The following is an 11,222-nucleotide window of genomic DNA, read 5'->3' on the forward strand; positions in this document are numbered from 1 at the left end:
TAACACTTTACTTTCACCGTTGATAAAAACATAATAATATTGAATTGATAGAATATGGGATTTTAATACAGGACAGAATTTGAGAGTGCCACCATACACCCCGGTCCATAGGGGGCAGTGTCCTCTCTGTTTACTATCCGCCTATGCAGCTATCGGAGAGGGGAACAAGAAAAAACAAAGCACGTTTCTTGCCTTAGGTTTGTTTTAGTGCGAACGTTTTCAGTTTCAAAGTGGGTGTAACGGTTCACTCTGGAGGTAACTATTGACATTTACAGGTGGGCATGTACTAGGTGTAGAATCCTCTAAAGCAAGAATTGTCGTTATTTTCAAAAATATATGTAAACAAATGTCTGAACTCGTCCACAATGTCTTTCGCGGCGTGACTTTCCTGAATTCAGTTTTGTGAAGATGACAGGTAACTTAGCTTTGAACATTTAAGGTGAGGTCTGGTCAAAACAACACATGGTGAAAACTTAGTTCTGAAACTCGACGTTCTAAAAAACAAACAAAGCATAATTTGACCATTGTATGCAACTTCCTATGCAACTTAGTTATGGTAAGACTATTCCTTACTTTTGGCGAACTACGTTTTATTTCGACGGCTAGCTAGTAACATTTAAGCTAACAACACCTGGGTTAGTTATAGCATATCTCAGGTAACGTTTACTCAGGCACTTTCAGCAGTTTTTTGTACAATACCTATTGTGCTTTAAAAAACCTGTCAAGCTAGTTATTTGCTTTTTGTTGCGTTTAATGTAATGTCAATAACTTAAAGTTAGCAGGTTTACTTATTGCTGTAATTCTACAGTACTTTGGGCACACGCTATCTATAGAGCAACGCATCGTATAACATCTCTTAAACTGAGTGTAAATATATATAGATTACCTGTTGCAACTGATTAAGCTTATTGAGTGAACAAATAACATTTATTATCAATTACCTATAACTTGTCATTCAAATAACACATTGCTACATTTGTTTTACATAAAATAACAACTAGTTAAACAACAGATGAAAAAAGTATGTATTTTAACATTAAATGAAACGCATGAATATCATAAAGCTGTATTATGTATTTCCTATTGCATACAAGGTTCAACTTTGAAATGTTCCTATGGTAAGAAGTGTGTTTGTTGGGTCTGTGCTTGTTGTCAGACTTCAAACTTAAATGTGATTTCAAGATAATGTAGACTGACCTTCAGTTTTTGAGAGGGCACATCTCCAGCATCCCTGATTTGCATCCAAATAAAAAAAGTGGACCATAGGTATGATGTGATTCTGTTTTTAATATCCACAGATCACCTTTTCTTGTATGAAAACTATGAATGAAGTGAGCTGGCCTTTGAAGACCTGACATACGGAAAATACAGAACTCATAGGAGACAGCAGACACCAGGGGAGGCTGTGTTCACCTATCAGAGCCCAGCCTGGCGTCATCATGTCAGCCGACGCGAACACGCACCCCCCACGTCTCGTGAATCCTCCGCCCCCTGAAGTGACGGACCCCAACACTCCAGGCCGGAAGACCAACCAGCTGCAATACATGCACAACATAGTGATCAAATCCCTGTGGAAGCACCAGTTTGCCTGGCCTTTCTACCAGCCTGTTGATGCAGTGGCTCTGGGACTACCAGTGAGTAGTTTGCACATGTTCTTCAAACTTTTTCAATTCTAGTGCAATATCCATCTCTCAAAATATGTAATTAAAAAAAACGACATTCTGAATTAGGTATTGTGGTGCTGCACAGAGTCACGGCCAAAAATCTTTATTTAGTAGCAGTCCATAGTCATTTGAATATATTTGTAATTGTCTTGACGGTGCACCTGTTTTTATGATTACAATGTCACCCTATTCCCTGATCTCCGCCTATTATATTGAAATGTACCACACAAATGTGATCTATATTGTAATGAACAAAAATTATCTTGGAAGAAGAAACCTTTTAAAATGCTAGACACATGACTACTAACAACTAATTTGACACATGTGTGTATTTATTTATGAAGTTATTCAACCCAGAAATGCTAAATCTCCCCATCTGCCTTTTGCATATATACAGTGGGGCAAAAAAGTATTTATTCAGCCACCAATTGTGCAAGTTCTCCCACTTAAAAAGATGAGAGGCCTGTAATTTTCATCCTAGGTATACCTCAACTATGAGAGACAGAATGAGAAAAAGAAATCCAGAAAATTTCATTGTCTGATTTTTAAAGACTTTATTTGCAAATTATGGTGTAAAAATAAGTATTTGGTCAATAACAAAAGTTCATCTCAATACTTTGTTATATACCCTTTGTTGGCAATGACAGAGGTCAAATGTGTTCTGTAAGTCTTCACAAAGTTTTCACACACTTGCTGGTATTTTGGCCCATTCCTCCATGCAGATCTCCTCTAGAGCAGTGATGTTTTGGGGCTGTCGCTGGGCAACACGGACTTTCAACTCCTTCCAAAGATTTTCTATGGGGTTGAGATCTGGAGACTGGCTAGGCCACTCCAGGACCTTGAAATTCTTCTTACGAAGCCACTCCTTCGTTGCCCGGGCGGTGTGTTTGGGATCATTGTCATGCTGAAAGACCCAGCCACGTTTCATCTTCAATGCCCTTGCTGATGGAAGGAGGTTGTCACTCAAAATCTCACGATACATGGCCCCCTTTAATTCTTTCCTTTACACCAGTGGTCACCAACCTTTTTAAGCCCAAGATCACCGACCTCGGCCTAGGTGAAAGGCGAGATCTACCTATTGCAGAATTGAGTGAAAAAGACAGCCCAGACAATGCTTCCAATTTGAGGTCTTTTATATAGGCTAATTGCATCTGAATTACTGTTACAATGAAGGCTCCATAATCAGCTCACGGCATATAGGCAGGGGTAAAGTGCTATGTGCGAGTGGGGGGCGGACCTCACCTCTTCTAGGGGGGTCCTCACCTCCTCTAGGTCCTCACCTCCTCAAGGGGGGTCCGGGGGGATGCTCCCCCGGGAAGATTTTTTTTTTTAAATTGAAGATGAAAGAATCAATCTGGTGCACTTTGAGAGCAACATGAAGAGATCTATGCATTCATCTCTCAGCACCATTATGAGACAGAACTGTAAACAGATTTTCTTTTTCTTTATGGATATTTTACAAATCACTCCCCTTTTAAACTGTATTCTTGTTTTACTGCCATATAGTATTTCATACCTGTTTTTCATCTATTCTCTTATTGTTTGTATAACTATAATGATCATATGAAGGTGTACCGCAGAAATAATCTTTTGAATAATTTGTGACAAAATCGTTTTAGTCTAAACACTCAGTCCTTTAGCTCACCTGAGCCCCTCAGTCTGACAGGGGAAGACTCTCCTCCAGCTTGTTGTGGAAACAGCTCCTTATGTCCGTTAGTGCAGCTAGCTAACCAGATGCTAACATCACGGTCCCCGCTAGCACCGGTTTGAATGACACAAGCACACGTGTATTTCCATGCAACTCTGATTGGTCTGGTGACTTGCCTCTGTTGCATTCACTGAACACGGGAAATTGCAGTCCTGCCGTCCTCTCTTGTGTCATGATGAGGTTCACATAAAGCACGGTTAATGTATTATATTATTGAGGTGTCTCAAATATACGTCAATCAAGTGGCACCTGCTAACGAGGTGGTGGATGATAGGTTTACATCTAAAAAAATATTTTTCAAACATTATTATTTTAATTTTATTTTTCTTTCTTTTGTTACTTTTTTTGTTAACGGTCCGCGATCTACACGCACCACACTCGATCGCGATCGACTGGTTGGTGACCACTGCTTTACACGTATCAGTCGTCCTGGTCCCTTTGCAGAAAAACAGCCCCAAAGCATGATGTTTCCACCCCCATGTTTCACAGTAGGTATGGTGTTCTTTGGATGCAACTCAGCATTCTTTCTCCTCCAAACACGTCTAGTTGAGTTTTTACCAAAAAGTTATATTTTGGTTTCATCTGACCATATGACATTCTCCCAATCCTCTTCTGGATCATCTAAATGCTCTCTAGCAAACTTCAGACGGGCCTGGACATGTACTGGCTTCAGCAGGGGGACACGTCTGGCACTGCAGGATTTGAGTCCCTGGCGGCGTAGTGTGTTACTGATGGTAGCCTTTGTTACTTTGGTCCCAGCTCTCTGCAGGTCATTGACTAGGTCCCCCCGTGTGGTTCTGGGATTTTTGCTCACCGTTCTTGTGATCATTTTGACCCCACGGGGTGAGATCTTGCGTGGAGCCCCAGATCGAGAGAGATTATCAGTGGTCTTGTATGTCTTCCATTTTCTAATAATTGCTCCCACAGCTGATTTCTTCACACCAAGCTGCTTACCTATTGCAGATTCAGTCTTCCCAGCCTGGTGCAGGTCTACAATTTAGTTTCTGGTGTCCTTTGACAGCTCTTTGGTCTTGGCCATAGTGGAGTTTGGAGTGTGACTGTTTGAGGTTGTGGACAGGTGTCTTTTATACTGATAACGAGTTCAAACAGGTGCCATTAATACAGTTAACAAGTGGAGGACAGAGGAGGCTCTTAAAGAAGAAGTTACAGGTCTGTGAGAGCCAGACATCTTGTTTGTTTGTAGGTGACCAAATACTTATTTTACAGAGGAATTTACCAATTAATTCATTAAAAATCCTACAATGTGATTTCCTGGATTCTTTCCCCCCATTCTGTCTCTCATAGTTGAAGTGTACCTAGGATGAAAATTACAGGCCTCTCATCTTTTTAAGTGGGAGAACTTGCACAATTGGTGGCTGACTAAATCCTTTTTTGCCCCACTGTATGTATGTATGTATATATATATATATATTGTTATTTATGTATTTATCGTATATATTGGTATGTCTCGTTTGATATTTTAAAAAAAAAACTGCTACAGCTATTTTAATATAATTATACCTGTTGCAAGGACGAATCATCCAATCCTTTTTAAACATGTGGCACTAAATCAAGGAACACCCTATTCATCTGAGAAATGTACTCTTTTCTCCTTAATTAGGACTACCACAAAATTATAACATCTCCAATGGATTTGGGAACCATCAAACGACGACTTGAGAACAGCTTCTACTGGAGCGCAAGTGACTGTATGCAAGACTTCAACACCATGTTCACAAACTGCTACATCTACAACAAGGTGAGGAGCTTATTAACAAAGATACAACACTACCTGGTTAGCCTCACAGAAACCATTTCCTCAAAGATGTCCCTCTTCCTGTCTTCAGCCCGCTGACGACATCGTGCTGATGGCCCTCGCCGTGGAGAAGGTTTTCCTGCAGAAGGTTTCCCAGATGCCTCAGGGAGAGTTGGAGATTTATCCACAGGTGGCCAAAGGGAAGGGCAAGAAAAGTAGCACTCCAGGTAACAGACAGATGATGCTGCTTCACATTATTATAGTTATTTGAAGAAGGAGGATTTGTATCTCATAAATGTGTTCACGTGAAGAGGTTTTACTCACCTCTGTTTATGGCTATAGAACAATTATTTGTCCTATTTAGAAGACGAGGCAGCGGTGTGCAGCCTCTAGTGGCTGAAATGAGTATCGCAACAACAAACATACTAAAAAATTATCCTGAAAATTTACAAAGATTATCGTTGCAGTTTTTTTTTTTTACTCAACACAAGATCATCTTTTTGATGAGACTTAAAGAGGACACATTATGCTAGGGAACTTCAGGAGTCTAGCCTTTGCAGACCATTTACATGCACTAAAACCTATATAAATCAATAAGGCCCTTTTTTATTTATTTTCCCTTGTTTTTCACATGTTTCCTTTTTTAAACAGTGTTTACTGCGTGTAATGCAGGTGGGGAGAATGTGACTGCTGACACATGTTCTACGGCTGCATCGCCCACATCTCAACCCAGCCTCAGCTGCACCACCTCCCCCCCCGCAGCCCAACACCCTACACTCACCACATTAAAAGTGAGTCATCCTTTATGTCGCTTTCCTCTTCATTGTAATATTTTAAAAAATCGCAGATCATGAGTTGAGTTATGACTTTTCTTTTATTATTCTTTTGCCAATGAAGAAGAAGCACGTGAAGCGGAAAGGAGACTTCCCCTCGGATTTCTCCTCCGCAGGCTTCACCAGTTTGAGTGATTCATCAGGAGGCAAGAGGAGACGAGAAAGCACAGAGCCCGGACAGGAATTAAGTGAGGAGAATAATCAGCTGCAGTATTGCAGCGACATCCTGAAGGAAATGCTGTCGAGGAGACATGTTGCCCACGCCTGGCCTTTCTACAAGCCAGTGGACGCTGAAGCTCTGCAGCTCCACGACTACCACCTGATCATCAAATACCCCATGGACCTCGGGACAGTGAAGGTATCAGCTGTTTATCACACCAGAGCTGCACACGTCACCTTAGTGTTATCGAAACAGATTTCAAAATAACTGCAACATGCACACTTGTATGATATACTGTATATACACAGTGTATAGATACATGTATATATGTATATAGTATCCTATGTTTTTTTTTTACCAGTAAATTGGTCTTTTACACTGTATTCTAACTTATTCTGTATATTTTTAATTGTTTGTAAAATACTCTACAATTTTTCTTTCTAATGTTAATATGTATAAAGTTACAATTTAATCTTTTTGTTTTACTTTGTAATGTTTTGTAAACATACTCCTCAGACAAAACCATTTCAAAATGTTAGATAAATAAAATAAAAATACCCTTATCTAATATTAACTAGTGCAATATCCAAATCACAGTATGCGTAATATTAAGGAAAGGAAAAATATATTTTAGAAATAATATTAAACAAAAATATGGATATTATTTGGAATAAGGTAAAGAGAAACCTACAAAGGTTAAGCTACAGACAAACACATCTTAGGTCCTCCTAAAAGAAAAATCACACGATTCAAATGTATTACATGTTGAAATGATTATCTTAATATCCCTGATCATATTATATCAAAAATAAATAATCACAATTAGTTCCACTCTTGTAAATGGTGCAGCCCTAATTCTCTCCCTAGTTCATCTGTTGTCTGGATGACTCTTCCTCTGTATTCCCAGAGCAAGATGTCTGGAGGGCAGTACACGGACGCTCAAGGCTTCGCTGCAGACGTCCGGCTCATTTTTTCCAACTGCTACAAATACAACCCTCCAAATCACAACGTGGTCATCCAGGCCAGAAGACTTCAGGTGATTACTTCAACTGTATACAAGATCATTTCAAATACATGTTTTCTATGTCTGTTTGTAACCATGGCTTTAGAGTGTGTTTGAGAAGTGGTTTGCCAAGATGCCAGAGGAGCCGGTGGAGATGCCTTTACCAAAGAGCGCAGGTTTTGGTGAAATCAGCACCAACAGCTCCTCCAACCTGGACTTAGAGGAGGAGCGGGCCACTCGACTTGCTGAGTTGCAAGAACAGGTGGGTGCAGAACAGGTGGGTTTCTACACAGATCTCCAACTCTCATTTTCTCCTTATTTAAATGGTTGACTTCCAATTCAAACCTGAGGGATAGAAACCTGAGTTACTCTCGGCTCCGCTACTTTCCTTTGATTTGTAGAGAGCTGCAGGAATGACATATCTTAGTAGGAAGTTAGCAACGCATTGGTTCCCTCAACAAAGAGCCAATGGGATATTTCTATTGAATCTTCAAAAAGTAGAATCTCCTCAAATCCCTTTTAATGATATGGATCAAAAACCTAATGTTAGGCTTTTAAAAAAAACTACCGCACAATCAAATGACCTAAGAGCTACGCCATTATGCTAAAGGGAGAATTAGCCAGTTCTTAGCATATGCAATTTTTAACACACGTGAAAGCTTAAACCTTTACAAACGGGATATTTACTGACTTATGTAATGTCGTAGAACAGCATCTCTTTAGGTTGTGTTTACCAAAGATGGACAAATACTGAATCGTTTCCAGATGTTAGAACTCATTCCTTCGCTACTCTTTTGACTTCCTGTGTATTGACTTTAAAAGGTTTGGCTTTCCTGGCCAACACACAAAACAAAACAGATACCCATTTTCAAATTAGAATGAAATATAGCTAAAAAACCTGTCCTGTAATTATAATGTAAATCCATGCTTAGCTAAACTTAGCCTAGCATACAGTCATTTGCTCGATATGACGTCCTCGTCTCCCTCATCCGCTTCTTCTTACTAGCAAACAGGAGCTACTCACTGACTTGAATATTTGCCTGATTCTGATTGGTTACTGCATAGCACCACAAAACCCATTTTCTGTTGACACTACCCAGCTCAAAGCTGTTCACGACCAGCTCTCTGCCCTCTCTGACGTCCCTGTGATGAAACCAAAGAAGAAGAGAGAAAAGGACAAGATGAAGAAGGAGGAGGAGGAGGAAGGCAGCAGGCAACACAAAGGCAGCCCGAATCCCATCTCCAGGTACAACGTTTATCATAAACACTCCATATCATCATAAAGCTTTATTTATAAAGCACTTTTCCTACAGCACATGCGGCTCAAAGAGCTTTACAAAATAAACTAGAAATTCCCCTCAGATTATTTAAGAACTTTCGAGGTACTGTACATGCAGCAAAATATAACATTTGATCAGGTTAAGAGACACAAGGAGGTCAAAGGTATGATAATACAAATACAATAAATGATGGTTTCTCTCTGGCAGATAAGACATAAGACAACTGAGTGGATGCAACGATATAACATATAAACAAAGTGAACATATAGGAACAACAGAAATACAAATAAAAAGATAATGGTAATAAAAAGGCCATAATTCTAATAAAGGTTAAACGATTAAGAAACAAATAAATATTGCTATTGAAGCATGCTAGATTAATGAAATATGATAACATCCTTTTAAGACCTATACAATATATAAAACAATTTAAAGGTAGGTAAATAATAAGAACGTTTAAAGTGGGGGGCTTGCTAATAAAAAGCTAATCTAAATAGATGTCTTCGGAGTTGACTGATTCCTCTTGAATTCCAGGGAGTTGACGGCGATCAAAGAGTGGGACTCGGACGATGAAAGTCTGCTGATGACGTACGACGAGAAGCACCAGCTGAGCCTGGACATCAACCGGTTACCGGGCATCAAGCTGGGCAACGTGGTGCGCATCATACAGACGCGAGAGCCCACCATGCGCGACACCAACCCCGACGAGATCGAGATCGACTTTGAGATGCTGAAGCCGTCCACCCTGCGCGAGCTGCAGCGCTACGTCCAGTACTGTCTGCGCAAGAAGTTCAACAAGTTTCAGAGTGAGTAGTGGGATGGAAGTTCTGAGCAATGTAACTGGGAGAGGAACAAAACTGTGCTGGAGGACTGAACTGCGTTCTTCTCCCAGATAGAGGGGTGCAGGAATGAGTCCTGAATCATGAAATAAGTTAGCATTTTACCACTTCCTGTTCCCTCGTCTCAAAGTCAACGTGTTTAGAGGAAATAGAATCTGTGGTTAAATACAAATTGCGCTTTCCAAAAGGTGACCAAATGAGACTTCTAAATGTCATCACTCTGCAAACGAGTTAGCTTTTAGCTTAGCGGTGATACCAGGCAGCCATGTGACCGTGATGTCGTTCCTTTATAACTGTATGTTAGCTTTTTACCTCCGTAGATGGCATTGATGTTTCGGAAAGGATAAAAGTGGCGTTAATATGTGGAGATAATCACAAATGTGATTTTGCTACAGATCTTATTTTCTGCAATATTCCAAAAGCAAATGGAAGAATCCTTTGGCTTCCTATATATTTCTGGGACAAAAATACCGTCCGTCGACTCTGCCCTTCATAGGGACACCTTGTATTGTTTACTCTCAGTACAGCACCACTTTCCGAACAGGAAATGCACGCTAATACAAAATAAAATCGCACTGACACTTATTATATGTATATATATAAATATATATATATAAATAACGACATCCTGTATTTTAGTTACACCCGCTAGACAAAAGTGGAGGGTTCGAGAAACAACAGTGTTTGCCGGGTGCACCGCGGCGGAGGTGCGCTGTGGGACCCCTGAGTCAGACGGTGCGTCTTGGTCACGCTTCATATCGGCCGACCCGGGAAGGAAGAGACACGCAGATGGGGGGGAAGTCCCCCACCCCAACGCAGCACACCCTCCCAGCCATCAGTCAAACCCGCAGTTAGGAGGAACCGACCGCCAGAGCACCGGCACTAGGCCGGGCCGGTGGAGGCCCTCTGATGGTGGGTCGCGTTTGCCATTCGATTAGTGAGAGGGGAAGAGAGGCTGGGGGGGTCAAAAGGGCTTAACCAAGGCCGACCCAAAGTACATGGTGAGTCCTCATTGTGATTTGAAAACTTCCATCAGACGAGTCCTTAAGGGGGCGGGGGAAAAAACGTGTTCGTCAGAATCGTCACTTCCTGTACTGACAGTGGAGGTGTCCTGAGAGTGGAGCCTGCACCGGAACTGTCCTGAGAGTGGAGGCCTGCAGGCAGACCCCTCTCATGTATCCTACGTAGGGCCTGCTGTAGGCTTCTTTTCCAAAAAGTCATTTTGATGGCTGTCTTTGCTATGGGATTATATTTGGGAGAATATAACCTGTTACAAGGAGGAACCTAAAACCTATTTAAATGATTCCTAACATGGAAAGGACAGTTTGATATCAAAATGTGAACTACAAAAAAGTATAAAGATTGAATATTTTCTGTATATGTATGTGTTGTAATCAATAGGAATTAGCGCACAAATGACAACCTTGGTGCCAGATATTTGAATTGCTTCCGTATCATTTACCTGTTGCTTCTCCTCCCGTCCTCCAGAGAGAAGCAGGCGAGCAGTGCAGCATCACGTCAGCGGCAGCAGCTCCTCAGATTCAGACAGCAGCAGCTCCTCTGACTCCAGTTCAGAAAACAGCGACTCCTGACAGCTTCTAATGTTTCTATTTATTTCTTCAAAATGAAAGTTCCTCAATAGCATTTTGTATTTGTTCTATGTTCTAAAATGTGGAAAATTAAACTTCCCAACACAGCATTTGTATTCAGCGTGGATTTTCTCCCTCTTTCTTCTATCAATTGCAATATCCGCCTCGACGGTTTCTTATCAGATAAATACATTCAGTTCTGAGCACCCGGGCACTTTTCATATAATCTGAGTTTCAACCAATATCCTGTCTCTGCCACTCATTTAGCCCATACACTTTAATAAGGTTTTTCTTTTCAAATACTTAAAAAAATGGCAGAAAATATAACACTGACTCTCAACAGCAGCTTTTAAAGTTGTGAGACGTTTAGTGGCTAGATCATTTCATTAT

General features: G+C 40.8%; 1 protein-coding gene across 4 annotated transcripts; it reads left to right on the top strand.

The window, feature by feature from the left end:
* Positions 1 to 101: 101 nt before the first annotated feature.
* LOC307023875 (bromodomain-containing protein 3-like) lies at positions 102 to 10,940 on the top strand. 4 transcript variants are annotated; one of them, XM_079657497.1, is made up of 11 exons: positions 102 to 255; positions 1,299 to 1,634; positions 4,994 to 5,131; positions 5,220 to 5,355; positions 5,801 to 5,919; positions 6,026 to 6,319; positions 7,029 to 7,157; positions 7,231 to 7,401; positions 8,225 to 8,370; positions 8,939 to 9,210; positions 10,732 to 10,940. In XM_079657497.1, the coding sequence occupies exons 2-11, from the start codon at positions 1,440 to 1,442 to the stop codon at positions 10,833 to 10,835; spliced, it is 1,704 nt and encodes a 567-aa protein (XP_079513623.1). In that variant the 5' UTR covers positions 102 to 255; positions 1,299 to 1,439; the 3' UTR covers positions 10,836 to 10,940. The 4 variants fall into 4 exon arrangements, with proteins under 4 accessions (XP_079513623.1, XP_079513626.1, XP_079513624.1 ...); XM_079657500.1 differs by having other exon boundaries at positions 7,231 to 7,386; XM_079657498.1 differs by having other exon boundaries at positions 132 to 275.
* The last annotated feature ends 282 nt before the right edge of the window (positions 10,941 to 11,222 follow it).

This window comes from Notothenia rossii, assembly GCF_949606895.1.
Source record: "Notothenia rossii genome assembly, chromosome: 11".
Taxonomy (NCBI): domain Eukaryota; kingdom Metazoa; phylum Chordata; class Actinopteri; order Perciformes; family Nototheniidae; genus Notothenia; species Notothenia rossii.